At 40.3% G+C, this 24,077-nt stretch overlaps 1 protein-coding gene across 2 annotated transcripts in view; it reads left to right on the top strand.

Annotated features, from left to right (window-relative positions):
- Positions 1–24,077, top strand: part of plekhg2 (pleckstrin homology domain containing, family G (with RhoGef domain) member 2) — a 55,549-nt gene that overhangs the window by 7,851 nt on the left and 23,621 nt on the right. The window contains exons 2-4 of one of the 2 annotated variants that reach the window (XM_017694804.2): positions 6,764–6,841; positions 12,235–12,629; positions 21,702–21,802. In XM_017694804.2, coding sequence (XP_017550293.1) covers positions 6,793–6,841; positions 12,235–12,629; positions 21,702–21,802 — 545 coding nt within the window. In that variant the 5' untranslated portion in view covers positions 6,764–6,792. Of the gene's footprint in view, positions 1–6,763; positions 6,842–9,801; positions 10,051–12,234; positions 12,630–21,701; positions 21,803–24,077 lie in introns of those variants that run through there. The other variant, XM_017694805.2, reaches the window with a different exon arrangement.

The raw sequence follows: 24,077 nt of genomic DNA on the forward strand, positions 1-24,077 counted from the left end.
ACATTTTTGCTGGAGAGGATTACACAAAGAAGCTAATTGAGCCACAGATTTTCGATGCGATAGATGTGATTTCCGCTAATATATAAAGAAGGGATACAGCCCACATCTGTTGTAAGTTAGGTGTAGTATTTGCAAGACAAAATAATACCAATTTTGGATATCAGTGCTGAAAAGCTGACTTTGCCTGTTTGACCCAGTACCTCTTTTCACCCACAATAAGAGTATGAATGATATACATATTTTATGGTATTTTAGGGGTATATAAGGGGAGACTCCCAAAGGAGCTCTGTGGAGCGATGCTATAGATTAAACACTGTTGGTTTCAGTGGATGATTCTTTAAGAAACTTAATTGAAAGGTTCTCTTGGAAGACAAAAGTGGCACTTCTGTGGCACTGCTTGAAAGATCCCTTCCCTTTTGGCACCTTTATTTTTAAGAGTATGTGCTGCATATGTTAGTGTTTTTGTCTGCTCTAACATAGCAGCTTCAACTGAGGTCTTCTTCAATAGCTGATTAGTTGTATCAGGTGTGCTAGCGAGGAGAAAACACCAAACAATGCAGGTCAGAGGACCAGTGTTGGAGCATACTGACGTACCTGAATATAGAACGCAACCAAGGAAATGTACAATATTTCTTCAGCTGGTCCTTGAGGACCACATACAGAGTGGCCTACTTTGCTTGTCTGCTTGTTCCCCTCCCCTGCACTTTTCAAACTAAGGCCCATCTTGCTCCTGCCCTGTTTTGCTGTGCATAAGTACGGGCATCTACTCCAGCTGAGTGTTTTCCATTGTTGTTGCCCACGCCACAATAGAAGGCCTTTGTTGTTGGAGGGAATAAGGAGGAGGCTGAAGAGTCTGTTGCTGTGGGCCAATGAATTGGAGCCGAGCCCACTGGAAAACGTGAAGGTCAGCTAGAAGAGAAACAATGATGTGGTGGTCCCTCTGTGTGCGGCCGAACAATGGGCAGGCAAGCAGGCTGGTACAGACCCCTCCCGCTCTATCCTTTATTGCAGTTCAACTGTTTATTTTTGTGTGTTTGGGTGCATCAGTTGCGGCTTTCCTCAGAGAGTGGGTCAACTGACGAACATCAAAGTACAACCTTCTCTCACACACACACACACACACACACACACACACACATACACACGCACACACACACACACACACGCACGCACACACACACACAGGTCTGTTTTTATACAGTGTCAGGATGTGTGATATTAAATAGGCTAGATATGTATATATATATTTAATAATTTTCTCAGCCCAGTCCTAAACCTGACCATAACTATAAATATTAGTAACTGAAAAGCAATAATTTAACCTACGAACATGCAGGTTGTGCACTTAAATACAGGCCTTGAGTTTTTGGGGAACCATGAATCACATCTTATGTTCCTTAGTTGCATCTGCTTCTTATCAGTGGGTAATCGACCAGTTCCAAGCCCTGTCTCATTTTCTGTCATATCACTGCTATTAGCTTGGTCAAGATTTCAGTTTTCCCCATAACAGTATAGGCTATATAGCAGGAGTGGCAAACTGTGGTCCTGGAAGCCCATTGTCCGGCAGAGTTTGGTGATTTACCTGCTTTTAAGAAAATGTCTAAACCCAGCAATTAAATACTGACTTGAATCAAGTGTGTAACTCACCAAAGTACACTGGACTCTGGCCTTCCAGGACTGAAGATCTGTGCTGTACAGGCTGTACAGGCTTCACACATATAATAACAACATTTGAAACCTCTACTAATACTGTATGTAATACAAATACAGTCATTAACATTTTTATACATCGTTTATGATTTCTACCATTATATGCTAATAACATAGGGATATTGGGTTGTATTGCAGTTGTTTTCCAGGAAGACAGTCCCAGAGCTTTGCATACTGGCCTGTTTTTTTCTTTATTTTTGACTTTGCAAGTCAGGAGCATTTTGATTTATATGTTAGTCCTATTTTATTTACATGTACAAAATGTACAAAAACTCATACATACACGCACACACACATACGCAAAGGGACAATGCCTACAGTGTGACTCTGGAGTGTGTGTGAGTGTGAGAGTATTGGGGGAAGCCTGCACTCGATGTAATTAATGCACATCGCTGTTTACAGTAGCTCCACAGCAGCACTGCTCACTGTGTAGAATTATATGCAGCTAATGGCTCACAGATTTCCACTGTATGCATTATGTTTTATTGTTCTTTTCTCCTATATTAAAACCACAAGCTAACATGCAGTTCATTTGTTTCATTCTGCTGGTTCAAGCATAATGACATCACTGTTAGATTGCTGTATGTCTGCTGTCTGCGCTGGCGTTCTGTATGACATTGTCAAGAGCCAGCTGGATTATATTAGGCTGTAATGCATGTGATCAGTCATTCTTAACTTATACAACTCAGATCCCCCTCACACGACGCATTTTTAACCTGGAATTGTCCTGCGCCTCCTCCACAATCAGTCACACGAAGGGAAAAACTCCCTCCTTACCCCTCCAAACACTCACGCACACATTCTCACACACGCTCATACACAAACACACACTTGTTTTTCATACAAAGTCAAGACGTGGTCTAAGGCTTGTGACGATCAGGACGTTTTAGTGATTAAGTGTGATTAACAATGTAATTATCTTTTCAATTAATTGTTTATACAAGCCTAAAGTGGTCATTGACTGATCAGCTGTCTTCCTTGCTATCGATACTTAATAGCTCCCAACTGAGGTCAGACACAGTTCAAGCTCAAATAAACAAACAGTGCTCGCTGCAGCCGTCTAAAGGTGTTGTACCACCAGCCAGAAGTTCACATTCTTTTCACGTTTGTCGCCACATAAACATCTGACTGTGAAAGCTACCAACTGTGGAAAAGAACTGTTGTCAATAATCAGATAATTGTGAAAGGCCAGTATGGGATCATCATCAGGTTAGTCCTATTTTACTCTGATTTATGTATTGAAAATGTACAAAAACAAACACTTTCACACACACACACAGCTGTCCAGCTGTGTAGCAGGGCTCTGTCAGCAGGAGTGTTTGTCAGGGTGAAGCTGGGCTGGAAGAAGCACGCGGATGCACCTGGAAGCATGCCACGCGAGATACGACTTACATGTGAAATTACAGGGCGGAACAAGTCCTCCCTCTGTGCATTTTTCATGATGACATCGTTTTTGCTTGAGGAGCATGTTAGGCTGTACTTTGACACTGAGGTCGGCGCTCTGCATTAGGAGCTAGAGTGGTGTTAGCCTCAAGCTAACCTCTGGGTTGGCTAACCAGATGTTGGCCCATAGCCACTTGGCCTGAAAATACCCCCCCCGCCCCCTTCCCCCCTCAACTCACCCCCTAACCCCCTTTTACACAGCCGCTTACCCGCTATTAGAACCTCTGCGGCTGGGGGGGAGGGTAGAGTTAATTCTTACCGCAATTCCATTTGTGGAATTCAGCAAACAAGCTCTGGAGCCAAAAAAGTATACACGAGGACTAACCGCGGAGTCGCGTAGCGTTCTGAAGCCTTTTCGGTCACAGTTACAGGAAGTGAGATGCCTTTTAATGAGGCAACACTGGAAATGGGGCTCTGAAAGGCCTGGGGGCATGTGGTGAAAAACACGCTGAAAGACAGTGCATGGCGTCGAGCCACACTCATTTTTAATTTCGCTCTGGTTGCAGAGAAGTCCAAAACAGATTATTACGCTTGGCTCACAAGTATTAAGTGCAACAAAAAAGTATGAAGGCTCACATAAGTGCCTCTATAGTTGGAGTATTTGACCCAGACTGTCTTGAGTGTACTAGGCTGTGAGATAACAGACACCTTCTTATTACCACACGTAAATCAAAACTCCCCTGTTAATGTTAATCCTTTGAATCCTAGGCTTTTCATTCAGCTATCAATCTTAAAGGAGCAGTGTGTAATTTAGGGGGTCTGTTAGCTGAACTGGAATATAGTATAGAAAAAAAAGTGTTCAATAGTCTATAAGCATCTGTAAGTCTGAATCATTGTGTTTTCGATAGATTAGAATGAGCCCTTCATATCTACACATACATCTTTTAACAACATGTTGGACTGCCATGTGTCTACAGTAGGCCAGAAACCAAACTAAAAAGCTTTAGAGAGTGCCTTTCATGGTTTTAGCTGCTGGTGCTGGCTAACTATTTTAGCTGTGAGAAGTTTGAAAACCCTAATTTTGAAAAATGGAGGATTACACTTATTATTTAGCACAAGAAAAATGAAAGGATGAATTCCTGTCTTCAAAGAAGTAAAAACACAAAGAAGTAAAAATGAAATCTGGACAGGCGATGGCAGAAAATCTGGCAACATTTTCTAATGTTAAAACGCTTCAGCCAATAAGAGACAGACTGGGGCGGAGCTTCGGTCAGTCATGTTGATGTTGAGCAAGATGGAGGAGAAACTGTTTACTGCTGTCAGCTCACATCCACAGCTGTCCAGTCCAACTGTTAAGATAAACTGCTAGAAGATTTTTGGTCATGACCATTCATGTTTTAAGGAGTGTCCATGATTCCTGATCACACCAAAACTTAAAATCTGCTCACAAACTTATGAAAAATAAGAAAAACAAGAGCTGATTAACAGAAATAAACAAATCCACTTAGAATTGTTGGAAGCTCTGCCCTCGCACTATGATATTTACATTATTTAAAACTTGACAATCATGACCACTGAGAACTGACAGCCATACTTGGCAATTCACAGTTGGCAACTGACCACTATATCAGTTGGTGAAGCTCTGTTTAACTGGAGCCTGTTTAACTTGTGACCATATAAATTATATTGGCGCTGCAACTTAGCATTAGCATCTCTCACAAATTTTCAGTATCAGTCAGGCTCTAGTAACTACTATTAAACCTATATGTAAATTATGTACTTGTGAGGTTGAGGAACTCAGGTGGGCCCTCAGGTGGGTCCTGCATATGGTTTCTTAGAGTTGGAAATGTTAACTTTTTGGTGAAACAGCAGAAGTCAGAGGAAAAAGCAAATCTCTAGCCTTTCCAGCCTTGTCTGAGTTATGGAAAGCTGCTGGAAAGCTTTGAGCAGGTCTTTGCGAAGCTGAACCCCCTGCTGGTGGTGTTGTCTGACGGAAGGGCGAGACGAGAGTGTGTGGAGTGAAGGCCAAGGGCAGGTGTCACTGTGGGACAGGTTCTATCCCAACACCATAAACAAACACTAGTGCTTCGTAGCCTAGCCCTGTCAGCCCTAATGATTTCCTTTCACTGGAGCGCCAGTCCCCATTGTGCCGACAGGACACATGCTCAACACACTGCTCGGGCAAGAGAGGAGCACATTCTTGTGTCCAAGCCAACCATTACATATGTTCAGCTTTCTCCTCTTTTAAAGGAGAGAGAGGGAGAGAAAGGCAGGAGAAGGCTTCTATGAGGCTGTAGCACCCCCTCCCCCTCTTTCCCAAACAACGTCTATTAGGTTTCAGCTCTATAATTGCTTTGGCTCAGAATGTATTTTTTTTCCCCCGGTGCTTTTTTCCCCAAAGCCTTCCTCTTTCAGTGAAAGAAACGGAAGGCACTGCAGCACTGATAAAGAAGGACCATTTGCCTTTAGCTTTTGTCACTCTGAACTGTTAGAAGAAAACAATAGATTAAGAGTCATGTTCTAAAACTACTATTCATGCTTCTGTTTTGTCCACTGGTGAATCCTGTAGGTTTTCTCTGTCCTATTGCTCTAAAATGGCAAAACTTTATACGAAAAAGAAAACAATTACAATGGAATTCCACTGATCTGCCACAATTTCTGAGTCAGAATTCTTCACAGTGGTGGTGAATGGAACCACACAACCAAAGCATTTGATGCCTTTAAATGCTACACCACAGAAAGCTATCATATGAAATGCTTACAATACACTGTTTGATGCCTGAGGCATTGTTTTACAATATTGTTTAGAGGTTTTGGCTTGAAATGTATTTTCTTAGTCCATCCATGGCAAAAAAGCACGTGTATAGTGAAATAGTTCCCAAGGAAAACGTTTTCAGATTGTACCATTGTTAACTTGCACATAAAAACTCAACATTGGTTACAGAATCTCAAAAACACCTGTGGGTATACCAGGAGTTTTGAGTAGAAAATAAAATGGCTATGTTTGCACATTGTGTAGACATTGTGACCCCTGGTTACTGTCACCATTATCAAGAAACTCAGAGAATCTGCGCAATGCATCATTTCGCATCAAATCACTCTGAACGTTTACATTTCAATTATTTAAATTGTTCCAAATTGTGTTCCAAATAATTTTGGACCATTTCTATTCATCCATCATAAAAATATTTAGATAATGCAAAGGAGAGCCGGCATTGTCCAACTGAAAAAAGATTACAAGCTTTTCATTTAACAGTCACGACATGCACAAAGAACACTGCACATAACATTGTCCAATGGAACATACCTTTCCTTTCTTGACCTTTGTGGTCAGTTCTGCTCCACTTCCAAACTCATATTTTCTGCTATGAGTGTGGATGTGTTATACAGTGCACCTGGGGGTTGACAGCTCCAGCGCTGAGAGATTTTTCATTGAGTGATTGGGAACATTTCTTTCTACACAGAATGCTTCATACAAACAGAAACTCTAAACTCATTCAAAGCCTCACACTCATTCAGATTAATGCTCAGTTGGTTGAATAAGATAAAGCGTTGTACTTTCAGCACAGACTGAACTGGAATGTGTTCAGAAACCCTTGGTTATTTATAAAAAGGTATTTTTACTGTGTTAAATTTAAACTGCCGTATTCTAATGTAAGGTCTTTTGCAGGTTTCTACTTCCTGTGCCATAGTCACACCATGCCTGAGGGAGCGGGCCGTGATAACCAGAAGAAGTCCAGCAACCAAGGTCAGCATGTGGCCTCCAAAACACTGCCAGCTGAAAATGAAAGCAAACTAACACAACATCCCTAATCAGTGAGGAATCAGGCAAAGGAGCCATTTAATTCTAATGTTGAGGGATGAAAAAAACATTTTAATGATGTTTACATTGCTTTGCTCTGCAGAGGATGCCCATCAAAGCTCCAACACCAATATGAATCCAACTCAAAGAAGAGAAAATCTGCTGTCTCTCGCCAGATACAGCATGGTTCCCTCTGAAACTAAGACACAACGCACGATTATGATAAATTTGTCCCTTACAAATGAAATGAAAAGGTTCATGACATTAGAGACCCTGATTACCAAGAGCCTTGGCCTGCAAATGAGTGCTGTTGATATTTTTATATCATAGCCTCCACCCACAAAGAATCCTTGCTTACATTATTAAGGAAAGGGAACTGAAGCATGTCATGGAAATATCTTGACAATTGCAATTGTTTAGGGCTGGTCGCTTCTTTTTGGAATGGGTTCTGTAAACAATAAGGATAGAAAAGCCTCTGATCAGTGTCGTAATGCAAGGCCCAAATAGCACACTTAAATCCTTCAGCCAAGAGTTTGCAACATCTGTTTATTGAAATAAAACCTAGTTTGCTGAATTTGCTTGTATGGGACTGTGCAAAAGTCAGAGACCACCCTTCATTTATGTAATTTCCAGTCAGTGCATCCAATAAGTAAAAGTTATTAATTGTTCATGATATGAGGAGATTAGATGAAAGAAAATACACTTTCATGAGGTAGGGAAATGTCAATGGAAAATATGTGAAAAAAAAACACAAGTTCAAAAAATGATTAAAAGATACAGAGAAAATGGGACTCATAACAGTCATGCAAGACCTGGTAGACCACCAAAACCATCACCATCAGATAAACAGAAGCTTCCATCAAGTTCCACTCTTACTTAAGATCTAAAAAACTCCACAGGTGTTTCTGTCCATCCTTCCACTGGGAGAAGACAACTCAGTGCTTTAGGTCTTAAAGGATGTTTAGCTGTCAAGAAGAAGAGAAGAAGATGAAAAGGCATAAAAGGTGCAAACCGAACAAAGAAGCTGATGCAGTTCTCAGAACAACAAACTGAAATGGAATGGAACGGACCAGACTCCAGAGTCCAGACCTTAACATTGTTCATGGAGTTTGGGATTACTTGATCGTGAGAAGCAGAAAATACAAAAAAAAATTCTGGGACTGAACTTTGGAGGGGAGGCAAAACATCCCTGCAGGTTTCTTGGAAAATCAGTTTCTCTAGAATGGAAGCTGAAATAGAGGCAAAGGGTGGAAACACTAAGCACTTAACAATAGAATATTGTATACAGTTCTAAATCTGCATTTAGTTCTTCTCATCTAGTTTTAGGTAGTTTTCTATTAAATACATGTTTCTTGCTTTGTCTTGATGCTGAAAAATGAATAACCTGTACTTAATAGCAGTTTTGATTTCTTACCTTTGCATAGTACTGTATTTGAGAATTGTAGCACTCTCAGAGTTCCTGTTTTGCAGGTCAGCTTGCTTCTCACTTATTGCTTTTTTTAAAGTGCCTTTAACTTCCATTTACTGAAACCAATTCAGAACCCACACATAATTTCTTTAATTTGCTTACTGGAAAGTCACTATCCATGGTTTCATTTCTGCAGTGGTGGTTTAGAAGACACAGCCACAGCGTGAAACACAGCGGCTGGGACCCAGTAGAGAGCAACATGATACATTACTCTAGCAGCATTGCATGTTTCCAACACTGTAATATTGTTAATGGACTCTGAAATCGCATGTACTGGAATAGATAGGTTGTTTGATAGAGAAAATAAACCTCAGAGAAAAGAACGTCACACATATTGATCATATCTTAATGTTCAAGGAGGCATCCTCTTTGTTAGAGCTGGTGATGTGCACTGAACTCTTTTAGAAGAAAACATACCAGGCCTAGTTTGACCACATCCTCGCAGTCAGGTGCAGAGTGCCACATCTCTACATCTGTGCAACGTGCAAAAAGCGGAAGTAGCACCTTACGAGTCTGAGCGCACAGATATTAGTTGAAAATATTAGTAGATGTTCACTGTATTGTGCAACAGTCTGAGACCCTCATGATTTATTTCGTTTCCAGTCAAAACGAACACAAGTACAGGCAATGTCAGACAAAATAGTAGAAAACAGACGTTTACACAGAAGACCCTGAGCCTGAAAGTAATAAAAAATTGTACAGTATGTAGTGTGTCCACCCTTTGCCTTCATTACAGTTTCCATTCTTTTCGGAAGACTTTTTTTTCCAAAGTTCATTCTTAGTAGTTGGTTGCATTTTTTGCTTCCTAAGTAATCCCAGACATATTCAGTGATGTTGATGTCTGGGCTCTGGGGTAGGTAGTCCGTTGTACTAAGAACTTCGGCAGCTTTGTTGTTTGATTTTCAAATATAATTTTTTTTACACCTGTTTCTTTTTCTCAGTAATGGCTTCTTACCAACTCCACATTCTTTCAGACCCACTGAGTTATCTTCTCACAGTGACAGGATGCATACAAACAAACTGGATTTATTCCAATTTTCTTCCAAAGCAAGAGTGGAGCTTTCTTTCTGCTGTTTATTTGATGGTGTCAGTTTTGGTGTTAGGAGATCCATTTTTTAAAAATATCTTTTAGTCATTTTTGAACCTTAGTTTTGGAAACTACTGTTTTTTTTTCACTTATTTTGCTTTGACTTTTCTTATGCAAGTTCAATCTTATTTGTTTTATCTGATCTCCTCAGAAGCATTTCCTGCAAAATGAAGGGCCGCTTCGACTTAAAATTAAAAGTGACTTTTGCTCAGTAATGTAGTATCTTGTGCTGTTTATCAAAGTTTAGGGACTTTCATATAGTCTTTCTGGTTTTGCAAGGCTGCACACCGATATGTGTTTAGACAGGAAGAAAGGGGTGTGGGTGTGACATATACATCTCTTTCTGTTTCGCTCATTCAACTGAACCGCTTGTCAGGCGAGACAGCATGTGTAGCAAGTGATGTGGAGTGATGTGCTTCAATCGGAAAAAGGAAAATAATCCATTTTAATTTGGGAGTTTGGCCATGGTACCCTTGTTCATTGGGAGTGCTCACTGGCTTTTTGAAAATGTTTTTGGAGTAAGAGGACTGTGGCTAACTATGGGCCAGTGTTGATGGTGATCTCTGAGTCTTCACAGTGAATTTGCCAACAGGAAATCAGGTAGGTGCTGTTGGCTTTGCTTGCTTTTCTAGGACGTGGCTATATGATGTTTGCATCAGGACAAATAGTTTATTGCTGCTCATCACTTAGACAGCTACATTTGGATTGGCTGATATTAATGTGAAAGACACTGCAAGCATTCCAGCCTTTATTTAATGAGGCTTTATACTATCCTGACTACATTTTTTTCTTAAATGCTCTCATACCATGTTTAAAAACAGGTCTCTGGTTAGATGTAGAACAGTAAGTAATCCTGTGCTATGAAGTTGTAATTTAAAGAGAGCATTACAAACACTGGTTGGTTCAAATTATATATATATATATATATATATATATATATATATATATATATATATATATATATATATATATATGGTATTAGTGGCACCGGAAATTCTCTGACTGCACTGAATAGTGATTTACAGCAGTGTTTGTTTGTCTTGGTTCCAGAGGACGCATCAGGTTTACATTGTCACACTTGCATTAGGATTTATTTCGGGATTTGAAACAGCTTTGGGCCTGAGTGCATTTTTTCACTCAGTACAACCGAAAAACTTGTCAGAGAACTGGCAGCTTAGTGATCTGATCTTGAACTGAGCCGAGGCAAACCATACCAGTCTAGCCATCTATGCTTAGCCGTGGAGGGCATTACTCGCTTCTCCTATTTTTTTTTTTGTTCCCTTTTCACATTTTTTCAAGTGAGACTGCCGCCATATCACTGTTGATCTTGGGAAACAGCCAGCCAAAGATAAACACTTGCTTTCAAGCAGTTTATGAGGCATTTTAAATCAAATTTAGACAATCGATATTGCCAAAGTGCTTTCAAAGCTTTGGAGCAAGGGGAAGGTGTTTTTTTCAGAGCAGTTCCAGCTAATGGTTAGATGGAGTGTTTGATGGATGATAGGCAGACTTGGCCGGCCGGTGAGCGAGAGAGAGCGTGCAACAGTTGACTGCATTGCCCTGCTAGGTCACAGGAAGTGGAGGATTGTTGCTCTCTGTTGGCCTCTGCTCAGTAAATGGACCACCATTGTAGGAGCCACAGCTCTACATTCAGCCTCCAAACAATGGCCAGTCTTTCTCTCTACAATGACCTGTTTCTGCTAGCCGTGATGGCTAGACTGTTTAGTTCATGCCCACGTACAGTACTTTTCAGTTCCAGCACTGTGGTGCTGTCTTACATGCACTGGGTGTAACGAGCACTGTTCTGTCCGAATGATTCGTGTGTTTGCATGTTTGGTCATCCAAGAAATTGAGGGCAGGAAGTTGCAATTCCTGTTTCCTGTGTTTTCTCTGTGTCCTTTTTGGTGTTTCTGTGCTGTACTACTTGATTGACAGGCTGACTCTATGGGTTTTCGCTATGAATTAGTGCAGTGTATTTTTGCTCAGTCACACCTTTCCAGGCGACATGGTTTCCTGACCGGCTGTCAGAGGATGTACAAGCAAAGCCGCACAGTGAGCATGTTTGCTGCTGCTGAACATAAACCTCTAAGAAAGTCTATGAAGGCAACAGAGAAACAATAATAGCAAGTAGTTTTACATGTTTAGAGCAAGGGTTTGCATGTAAAAAGCACATCTACTTCTGCACATGGGCCTACGTTACTGTTTAAAAGAATCACTATGCAAAATAGTACAAAACAGGTTGTCTGCAGATACGTATAGGATTCCATTCTAAAACGCTAGTCATGTGCAATGTCAGATAATTAGTACAAAGCCAGGTAGCTGTTAAAAAAGCTCAATTTTAGATTTATCCATAATGAGGAACTGAGCTTAACGTTTCATAATAATGGAGAATGATGTAGGTTTAGCATCAGGAATGAATTGAAATGAATGAATGATAATGATGATGAATAATGAAGTGAATATTCAGGATACATCTTCCTCATGTACGCTAGTGTGTGTAAAATAACCAAAAATATTAATATGACAAATAATTCCAAAGGTTAACAGTAGTGTATACTTGTGGAAAAAGTATGAAGGTGACAGTGGAAGTAATGATAGTTTGTAATTTACATATTGAAAGTAACTTTCTGTCTCTCACTTTCTCTCACTCTCAAAACAATCTCTCTCTCTCTCTCTCTCTCTCTCTCTCTCTCTCTCTCTCTCTCGCTCTCTGTATTTGTCTAACTTTCTGTGATTCTGTCACTCTCTCTGTCTTTCTTTCTCTCTTCCTGTCTCTCTCTCCAGCTGCTAAGCGGCCCTCCTCTGTCTCCTCTCTGAGCGGGATCGTGAGCCGGATGGCCTCATCAGGGGGCGCGTCCCGCGGGAGCTGCACTTCCGTCAACACTGTGTGCTCGGACAGCGACCGGGCGGCCAGCCTCAGCTCCTCAGCCTCCTCCGCCTCGCTACAAGATGCTCACTCCTCCTCCTCCTCTTCCTCACTGCCCTATGGAGCCGTGCCAACCTACTCCTGCCCCAAGCGTCAGGGCTCCGACATCAGTCTGGACCTCACCCCACTCTCCCTGCTACCCGGAGCCACGCCCTCCACACCATTGCCCAAACTGTCTCGTCTGCAGAGGGTGGTGCTGGAGATCGTTGAGACAGAGCAGGCCTATGTGAGGGACCTGAAGAGTATAGTGGAGGTAATGCTGCTACGTCACACTTTTATCTTAAAGGTGTAAAAATTGAGATGCGTCGTTTGCACCTGAAGATGGCAACTGCAGCTGCATCAGTTTTTCAATGTTGGAATGATTGTAATCAGTCGTAGTAATATCCAGTAAAGTATGCGCTTTGTTTTACATATGCATTTTACTTTATCTAGGAGAGTAGGCACGTTTTTGGCCTGAGCAAAATTATCAGGCTATTTTTAAACAAGCAAACCCAAACAAGGTGGATGCCATTTTTGGCTTATTTTCCGCTGCTTGTGTATTTTCTTCCAGTCACGTTTGTGATTTTAGACTATTTTTAAAAGCAATGCTGATTCATGCCAAAGTAATCAAATGAAATTGAGTCGAATCTTGGTGAAATTTGAATCATTACCTACTGAATCATTTCATAAAGAATCTTTATCAAATCAATGTTTTAAGGTCAGAGATTTACACCTGTATATTATCACATACACTGTCCTTTAAAAGTCTGTGGACAACTCTCTTTCATAACATTTCTCTTGTCTTTGGAAATGGATTCTATATAGCTAAGAATCTCTACTTTTGTCTGTTTTTATAGACAGTGTTATACAGTATGTCACATAATTGCAGAAATTACATAAGCAAGTTTATTTGGGAGTACATAAAGGGGAACTCCAGCTCTGGCCCAAAATTAGCTTTTAGTATCTCATTAATCATGTTAAGCTGTATTAGCTGTAGCACAGTTGCATCCCTCAGCCTCACTAATTTGACAGAATACATGATTTTGTCTCTTTTTCTGTGTTTTCTCAATGTTCTCTTACTACAATACCCAGCACACATTATGCAAATACATCATATGTGATGTGATGTTGGACTTCCTAGCAGTCTAGTCGGAAAAAATAACACAGCCCTCAAGTTCAAAAGGTAGAGTTTTAAAAGTTCCTCCGACCTTCAAGGTACATTATCGGAAGGATGTTTTTTTATTCTAGCAAGCACGTTTACAACTGATGTAGCAATGATAATGTTTTTCATTTTGGCTGGAGTGCCACTTTAATAACTCCACATAGTTTGAAGCAAGTTTGATGTTTTAGCCATACAGTTCACACCATGCTACCCTGGCAGTGTTACTTGTCAGTTCCACTAGCCTCCAATGTAAAATTAAAGAAGTAAACTTAAGACACCAAATTTGTCTTAGCTGATCGACTACATTCAGGGTAAAAAGAAAGTTATGTCTGAATCATAGCTTTAAAAAATGTTTGATAAATTAGGTGCCCTCAAAGGCATTCAACATGAGAGGTGCACCCCGTCTGTCCAAAGTTTAAGTAATTAATTAATCAAACTTTGGATAGAGTGCACCTCTCATGTTGAATGCTTTGAAGTGTAATGTATTTGACTCACACCGAACAACTTGGACGAGAATCGGCAACTTCAGTAGACTTTTACATACACCCTGTCTCTTCCCAAGCCGTACGTGCCTGAGGCATTCCTACTGAGCTCTAGGAATCTGAACTGACACAAAGGCCTTTATTTCTGCGTTAATGGTATCATATTTACTTCAGATGTAATATATGAGCCATGCAGCTGATTGCAGGGAATAGCTGGATATTCAGCCCTGCCAGTTTTCTCCTGATCATTCTGAGATGTGGTGGTGCCATTCATCAGGCTCTCAGGTGGAGTGGAGGAGGCCGTGGCAGCGGATGAAAGCAACAGTAAATTTAATCTGTCACTTCAAAAGCATGTTTGCACTGTTTCTCACTGGGGTCAGCCGATCTGAGACAATGAGGAGGCTGTTGTTCTTATCTCACACACACACACACACACACAGACACACACACACACACACACACACAAATACATAAATCAGATGGTGCTGAATAGTATAAGAGACTCTTTGTAGAGACTCTCAACACGTTTGTCATATCCATGTGGAGTCTGGCGGCATAAGGGCCGTCTAAAAAGCTGACCTCTGGAGAAGGTCATTAAGCTTCTGTCAAGACAGGTAGAAGGTGAGTGGCTCTGCAGTTTTAAGAATTTCACTTTCACAGTGTTGAGCGCTAAACTGGGGTGCAACACTTAAATCTGTAAGCCGCTCGACTGTGATATTTAATGCTATATGTAATGATTGTACATAACTGATTTTAGTGTAGCATTAACTATGATACTTAAAGCTACATGTAAGAAAATTTTGTCAGGTCAGCTTGAGACCCCTTCCCCGAGCGGATGAATCTGAAGTTTGTGAGTGTGTTGAAAGAGTGTTCAAACAGAACTCAGTCAAAACTTGCTGAAGGACGTGTCTTCCGAGGATGTGAGTGAATGATCTACTATTGTCATCATATCTTCATCAGTCTAATGTTGATTTTGCACTTGAGACCTGAACCTTCTTTTTGAGGCTGCACATGTAATATTAATACATAAAGACATATTATGTGATCTGGAAAACTCCTGTGAAGTCCAACCAGGCATTCTTGTAATATAAATTTACATAATGCCATATTTGTCTATACATAAACTGTTTCAGAAATGCGGCTGTTGAGCCACATTTGTTGAATGTGCTCAGGGGGAGTGTCAGGGGTAAACTATTGCTATAGGTAGAAATCATGCCTTTACAAAAGTCTACCTATGTTATGGTGTATCTTCTGAGATGTCCTAAGGTTTCAGGCATCAGACAAAATGGCTTAGGGTTTCAGTAAAAACACTGTTGTGTCTCAGCTCTTACACAACTAGCAAAACAACCTCAAGTGAAATGGCCTTTGACAAAAGGCATCAGGTTAAGCAGCCACAGACAACACAGTGACCCAAATAGGCTGATTCTGTTACTGGCACTGGCCTAATTAATATTGAATTAAATTAATGTGTGTGGTCATATTTGTGTATTTTGAGTATTTACTAACAGCTTTTAATGTGGCTCAGCCACTCATATTTTAGAATTAGAAGGAGTTTTATAATTGCATTTTTTCCAATGTTACTAACAGACTCCTTTTTTTTTCCACTAGCACTTCTTATTTTTAGTGAAACTCACTAAGTGTTCAACGTGTCCTAGATTTAGCAGTTGCATTGTCACAGATGTTGGTAGTAAATCCATCACACCCATAATGGCAACAGAAAACGAGTTTGCACCACATGCTGAATGCATTTTTACTGTGCATGCAAAACATGCAATGCAAAAGCATTGTCCATATCTAGCATATTTATTGCCTAAAGTTGGTGTACCCGTACTCATCAAACTTAAGCTCGTAGTTGTTTATAACTGTTCGCAAAGTTTGACAGCATTCAGAAATTAAGAGTAGACTAGCTGGTTAGACTTTTTTGACAGACATCCAAAAGCCAAATCATTTTTATGGCTTATCAGACAAGCTGAAGTTTAGATAATTTTTATGGCAACACAGCGTCTCTCCCAGGAGCGTGGATGAGACCCGCGGTAAATGATGGGGTCAGTTTGACCGGAGCCCTTGCCGAAGACTGAGATTTTTAGTCTTTTTGAAATTGCTGTCATGTTGGCTGTGCTGACCATTAACAGGTGTCAGTTGGTTGCACGGTATTGAGAGCGATATGTGTCAGTGTGCGTGCATCTGTGATTGGAGTGGAGGGAATTGAGTATCTTATGAAAACATAGACCAAAATGCCTGAAATGTATTACTTTTCCTTATTGTTCATGGGACTTTTGAAGTTGACCGCTTTAAGATCTAATAAAAAGAGAAGGCATGCGATTGAGGCCTGCCCAGTGAAGAGATGCCTTTAGATATGATGGCCAGAAATTGGTTGCTGAAAGAGAAGGCTTGAGCAGAAGAATACTGCTGTTTTATCAGTCTGCATCTTCAAAACAGGACATATTTGTTGGGTGGGGGTTTGTGTGACACACTGCTGACTCGGGGATTTACACATATGATTGGTCTGGAGCCCTCGTTGAGCTGCTGTTAGTAATAGCCGTCTGGTTTTGATAGAAAGCCCAGCGAACTATGATGTCAGAACTGCTTGATAGTGCTTAAAAGAACTTTTCTTTGTAAGCATTTGTGTGCATTGTGCTCTGTATTTTTGGGAGTGCTTTAGAATTTGTCTGCATGTGCATTTGTGTGTATGACAAAGAGCATTGGGGAACATTTGGGGGAACAGACGGACTGAAGCCCCTTTTCCTTTACACTGTATCTCAGCCAAATAGGACAGGAAATTGGTGGGGGGGGGCTTTGGCTGTAACCCCCATTCTGGGGCACAAGCAGAGGGGCTCACTCACGAGAGAGAGGGACACACTCCTTCTCCAAACTCTGACCTAGTTTCTCAGACAAAGGCTCAGAGAGAGTGTGCAACTCTCAGTTACTCTCTCCTTTTTTCTCCTCCCTCCCTTTCTCTTTCCTTTCTCCTTCCTTTGTCCACCTTCCTCTCCAAAATTCCCCTCTGCACTTTTTTTTCTTTCTATTCCTCACGCTTTTCTTTCTTTCTTTCTTTCTTTCTTATAAAGTTGATTTTGTTCTGCCTCTCTTGTGGTTGACTCTCTCCAAGTTGTTTGTCCATTTCCATTAACATACATTCACATTCACAGACCGACTGACAGGTTCAGACTATTATACTCACTCTTATAACTTAATACTAACTCAATCATTCTGTTTTGTTTTCCATGTAAAACCTCAATTTAAAACATTTGAGATGGTATGTGAAAGGCAAATCAAATCAAAAAGCAATGTTTTGTAAAGCCAGCTTGACCTGTAGAACACAAAAACAAGTTATTTAAGGTTTAACAAGATTGTTTCTGGAATGAATGAACATCGTGTTCCCCTAAACAAATGAACAAAAACATCCATGCCAACTGTTGCAAGGATAAAGTTCAAAAGATGGTGTGTCGTGGCATGGGGGTGTATTAGTGTCCATGGCATGGGTAACATGCACGTCTGTAAGGACACTGTTAACCCTGAAAGATATATGTATATATTTAGGAGAACAATGCACTGTCTTCTAGACAACATTTTAGGGCCATTTATGCTTATTTCAACATGACATTGACAAGCCACATTCAGCACATGTTACAACAGCTTGGCTACAGCCTAGACCTGTGTCCCTTTAAAACTGTGTGCCACATTATGAAGTGCATTGTGTAACATTGTATTCAACATGATCCTGTCCCAACTTTCTTAGAACTTGTTGCAGTCATCAGTTTTGGACAGCATTTTCTCTAAAATACCAGGCTGACAAACTACACAGATCCCAGTGCAACTACCTGAGATGTTCTAGGGTTATGGAAGTTTGTAATTAAATGTTGGGCCCACTGTTTGGTCCTGGCCCTTTTAATGGTTAAAAAGATAACCCCAAATGGACCTATCCATGCTCTGCCCATAAAGGAAATAAAGGGCCTATCCTCACTTTCAGCTGTATCATTTAGTCACAAATCTTGCTTTGTGAAATATGTCCTGGTCTGATTCTCGTATTTCTTTCTGTCTCCTGTTTTTCAATTTTCTATGCCTCGCTTTGACATCCCTCACTCATCCCCTCATCTCCCTCTTTCCTTCAGCTCCCAGGCAGCACCAGCATCAGGGGAATTCTTTCTTGCCTATGGCGGACTGTAAATCAGTGTAATTACAGTGGCCCTGTTCCTTCTTTGCCTTTAAAAGGTGATGAATGCATCAGGCCCCTCATTTTCCACCTCATTTTGCCCCACCTCAGGCCTGTTTGCCCTCACCGACACCCCGGTGGCTCTGGAAACAAACACGGGGCAAGAAAAAGCGCCCATTACGCTCTGCAGGAATGCAGCTGAGAGCCATGGGGAGCGAGGGAGGGGGGGCACAGACTGCCATATCATCTCGCATGCCTCAAAATGCTTGTTTGTTTATAGCTATTTATTGTAGCAGTCGAGCCTGGAGCCTTTTTCAGTCCGTTTGTTTTTCGTTTGGTGGCCCCTTGTTCTATTAGCTATGGGCCTCTGTTTTCTCAGGACAGATTGCATCAGTAGTTAATGCCAGCCATGGCACTTCCAATTTTTCCAGTCTGTCACAGTTCAGAAGACCCATCTTATAGGTGTAGAATTATCAGATGATGTTTGTTTGTGCTAAAAAGCTGCCCAATTAGAGGTTAATGTGGCCAGACAGACACTGATAAGCTGCTGATGGATACTTTTGATTAGCAGTGCCAGTTGAAGTTTAGACTGGGACCAGACAGACTGTTGCCAAAAATGCAGAATTCTACTGAGACTGGTGTTGGCTGCTGGCCTCCGCTGCACAGAAATAGCTGTATTGTAGACCGATTAGTATTTATAGATGGCAATAAGTGCTTAGATCGCAAAGTCTGTTTTCCACGTTAAGTCGATAAAGTAACTGGATCACGGCAACACTATTAAGTTTAAAGGTTTATAGCAACACTTCGAGGAGTGATATTCACCCGCTCTGAATCGTTCAAATTCAAGTGTTAGCTCACAACAGTGCATTGCAAGAGTTATAGATTTGGCCTTTTCGACCAGAGGAGACATGGTGTAGTTACATACCCCTGTGTTATATGCTCTGACTGCCAAAATTTGGCACAAAATATTTTAAACAGAGTTCTCCTTGCTGGTTTGCAATAACTTAAAGGGCCCATGTCCTAAAGTTTTTGGTTTTTGTATTTTATATTTTTTGCTATTTTATATTTTTTGTTTTAGGTCAACTTATGAACTTACGTAGTTTTAAGATCAGCCAAAAACAGCCAGAATAAATTTTTATATGACCCTTTTTCAACCTTTGTTTATCCTTTGGAATTTAGCAGGCTGTTTTTGTTACTGTGCCTTTAAGAAAAATAAATGTAAATGACCACTGTTCTGATTGGCTGTTTGATATTGTGCCTTGTTCAAAAAGCAGTCTAGCCTGAAACACTCCTTTATTCCTAACTTTAGCAGGGCTAAACTGCTGTAGGCTGAATAGGCAGATATATGTAAGTGCATTGGCTTTTATGATGTCACAAAAACGATGAATTAAAAATAGGCTTTTTTTGCAGCTTAGTTTCCATGTATGGGCTGTACACACTAGAGAATGAGTAGTAGATATTGAATCTTTAACAGTGCTTACATATAGCATCAAACTCTTTTAAGAAATATCACTTTTCCTGTATTTGTGCCATTTAAACAGAAATCAACTCTTTTTTGTGTTTGCAAAACATGATATAAAATAATATGTGGTTTTATCACTCATTTGGAAAAGTTTCAAATGAAATTTAAAAAAAATTATTTAAGTAAAACCAAGTCTTCAAACCAAGGAAGACACTGTGATGAACCTGAAGCTGAGTGTGGCACAATATACCCAATGTATATTAGAAAAACTTTATTATGAATAACATTTAAAATGAATAAAATTAAAATCTGTGCTACAATTTCTCATTAGGTTGAGCAGAATTTTCAACAACATTCTATAACACTTGAAACACTGTTGAGGGTTGGTGTGATATCACCAACCCTCATCAATCAGGGTAAAATTATTGATATTATTTTATATTATTATTTTATATTATTATATTATATTATTACATTACAGTTACATATTTATTATATAGCTAGGTCAGTTTTAAAAGCACTAATACTGCTGCCATCTTTCACATGTGATCTTGTGGTTATTTCTGTTTTGTCTCTCCTTTTGGTGCTCAGTGGTCTGAACTGAAACAGAATGTGTTATTTGGTGGAACTACTTGTGGTTTTTTAGCAGAATAGGTACTTAACCTGTGACTGCATCTCTGAGCCATATTGACTACATGAAAAATGATGTTACTATCTAAAGGATTCATTCTTCCAACATCAGAGTATTTGTGTAATAACAAAAGCATATTGGACTTGATGTGAAGGTTTCTGTGCATTAAAAGTCTTTTCATCTGAAAAAAAAACTGTATGAAAAGAACTCGACTGAGCATTAGACTAAAATTAGTAGTTAAAAATACTATAAATAAAAAATAATGATTGATGAAAATAATGCTTTTGATCAGTGATATGTCCTCTTGCTGTGGCTCACAAAGCAACTCACTGCTGTGTGTGGAAATGAAGTAAAACGAGCACCTGAACTTCAGATCTTAGATTCAAACAAACAAAAACAACATAAATTCTACCTGTTGATGGATATTGGATAGATGTTGTCCATAATTATTGTCATAATTATTATCCCAGTCCTGTCCATGTGTTCATGTTTTGGTTTAGCCCATGTGCATTTTGTTTTGGTTTAGCCCCCTTGTTTCATGATTCCCCCCCTGATTGTCTCCACCTGTTTTCCACCTGTCCCTCGTTTTCCCTGGGTATTTAAGTCCTGTGTTTGCCCCTTGTGTTTGCTGGTCTTTGTGCTGATCTTTGTCTCCGTTGTTGGTGTTATCTGCTGTGGTGTATTGGTCTTTATTGTTGTTAGAACTGTTTGGTTGTTTGTGTTTCTCGTCATTTTCGGTACCTGAATCTCTCCATGTTGGCTACATGAACCTGGACCGTTATGACCCTGATTTTGGATTTGCCCTCAATAAAATTTGCTTACCTCCGCACGTGCGTCCACTACCTTGCTCCTTGTTACAGTATGTGTGCAGCAGCCACCCACCAGCAAGCCAGCGGAGAAAGCTGTGTGTGTCACAGCACTGACGAATTAAGAGACAATATCCATTTTCTCATGAGACCAGCTTGTGGCTTTATTTCCCAGGTCAGAGGTACAAGAGCGCAGAGAGAGAAGATAAATATTGTAAGAGGGAGGGCCTTTTACCACTATATTAATTGCATGTTTTGCTTTCTTGGGCCGCTTGGTTTGTTTACATGGAAGATCTTAGCGACTCAAGTCTGACCTTTTCTCTCATGTAGAAAGCCTCTGTGGAAATTAAATTGCAACAATGTTTAGCGTTGTCAGATAGCTTAGAGGTGAGAGGAACAATCTGCTGTCGAGGGATTAGCCGCAACCATCTTTTAGTCTTTTTAGGCAGTAGACTGTGCATGTGCAACTGATTTATGTGTATAATGGAAATATAATACTAAAATAAAGTAGCTGTAGGTAAGTGAGATGTCATAGAGCTCATGAGGTTTTGAACAATTACCAACAAAGCACTGGAAACTTATTTTACAGCTGAGCTAATGTATGCCTCTAATTTTCAGTGCATGCTTCCTCTCTCCTTTGTCTCTCTCAGGACTATCTGGGGTGCATCATTGACTGTGGAGACCTGCCACTCAAACCGGAAGAGGTCAGCACCCTCTTCTGCAACATAGAGGACATATATGAGTTCAACAGGTGAGTGTTCTGCTGTTCTTTGTATTTGGTTGAGGGCCTGGCTCATTCGGTGCCCAAGGAGAGCGCACACTAGGACGCTCTCTGAGAAAGGCCACAGAAACTCAAAGTCATGGTGTAATCACTAATAACTCACACACCCTCATGAGAGCTCTCAGTTAGAGTAAAGGCACTAGGTTAAATCATTGTAGCTACAAAACTAACTCCATGTCACTGTGTATCTTGATGCACTAGCTAGTTAATGCAAGTACTCCAGATTATTCCATTTTTGTGATGGCAGGATATATTTATCTTTAAATCAGTTCCCCTCTTTTTCCATTCTTTTCTATTAAACTAAGGGCTTTGACCTTTTCATCAACAATAGTTGTCCAGGTCACAATCACTGCAGCACTTTTGCTGAAGTAGCAAATCTGTTCATTTGATTACATTTCCCACACTGAAAAAATAATTCACAGACTTTACTTGATTTAATTGTGTTCATCAGTTCCACATGAATAAAATATATCACATTGACCCAATTCTTGCAAAAAGTGAGTGATCTAAAAGAAAGAAATATGTTCATGTTATTTATTTTATTCATGTGGAACAAATGCATGACCTTTTTTCAGTGCAGTAGCAAAGTTCTAGCATTGCTATTTTCAAGTTTAAGTAACTTTTCAGTAATGAAGCTGTATTATCGATCGAGTAGCAGGGTGGAGTTGTTAAACTATCATTTATTCAAATTGTATTTTGTGCCTTTGGGATATTAGTTGTAAATTTGCTAAGCCCTGCCGCACCAGTTACTGTTGCTATGTCTGACAAGCTTTCAGGTCTGACTTGTCAACTATGAAGTTCTTTGGCATTAGCCAAGGTAGAGGATTTACCCCATGAAATCCTTAATGTTTCCTGGGTATCACTTTATTTGGATAGCCCCCCCAGTAGATTATCTACAGACATTAAAATTGTTAATGAGCTATCTGAAGAAACTTGATTCTCAGCAACTTCAGGGTTAGTACCAAAGTTAGGCTTAGGACCAAGTTAAAGTTTAAGTTTAGGTTTTTGGATTGAAGTCAAGGTTAGGGTTAGGGCCAGGTTTGGTGTGAAGTAAATTGATATTTAGTTGAACATAAATTAATTTATAAATAGACATCTGCGAAACATTTACAGGGCGCTGTTCAAATCAAGTGCTACCAGAAATTTCAGAGCGTACACAAAAATGTCTCTCTCTCAAAAGCCTAAAAAGTAAATATATGAATATATGCCTTTTTCTACGATTCTAATTCTAAGTCAGCTTACTACATTTTTAATATATCAAAACTAAAATATGCTGGTTTTAAAACTGCTTTCCCACCACCTGTTGTGGTGCTGTTTCATATGCCATATGCTTAAGCACAGCCGATAGTATATTCTGTTGCTTGTTGTTCTATTACATGTCATTTCACTGGCCTGTAGAGTCAGAAAGGGACATACGCCTCTCCCAGTCCTATCATGTTCTCTTGGTTGGTGGGAGTAAATAGAAAGAGAACAGCGCAACAGAAGGGGTACACTGGTGAAAGAGTAGTGACTGTCAGCTCTTTTTACATGCTCCCCTACCCACCCACCATTTGCTGCCCCTGGGCAGTTGCTACTGACTGTGCCAGGAACTCTCATTGCCTCTTTGTGTAGAATCCATGGCTGAGTCAGAGTTAGTTTGTGGAGAGACTGCTGTCTGGGTGGCAGTAGTATCTGCGTAATGTGCATCAGATACAATGACTGGCCCAGACCCTAGACAATCTCTGTGAAGAGGACAATATCCAGACTGCAGCCAAGAGGGAGAGTTTGTTTTTGATCCTCTCCAGCAGACTGTCCTCATTACTATCCTGCACTGCTTTTACAAGCTCCAGTCATAACCATTTTTTTTCTTCACAAACCGAGAGGGAGCATATGGTTTATCACACCCTGAGTTCATACAGGGAGCACTGGAGTGATTTTAATGAGCCTTTTTTTATATAAAAGCCTTTGTGTATATGCTTCTCTGTCTCCTTTATGATGCTTGATGGCTGAACAGTACTGAGTGTTTATGTGTTATTTTCATTTGGCTAGCCTATTTTCCACATCGTTTTCAGCACTAATTCTAGTCATCATCACTGCTGGGTATTGGAGCCTTTGGCTGCAGGGCTGTTTGTCAGCTGTTTTCTGACACCAGTTATGAGTAAATGGCATGAATCGGGCTGTAGTTTGATGGATGAGTTAGCGGTTAGCGGGGGTGTGACTGTATTGGTGGTACTGAGCTCTTAGGAAGAACCCTCCTCATACCTGC

This window comes from Pygocentrus nattereri, chromosome 17 (genome assembly GCF_015220715.1).
Source record: "Pygocentrus nattereri isolate fPygNat1 chromosome 17, fPygNat1.pri, whole genome shotgun sequence".
Taxonomy (NCBI): Eukaryota; Metazoa; Chordata; class Actinopteri; order Characiformes; family Serrasalmidae; genus Pygocentrus; species Pygocentrus nattereri.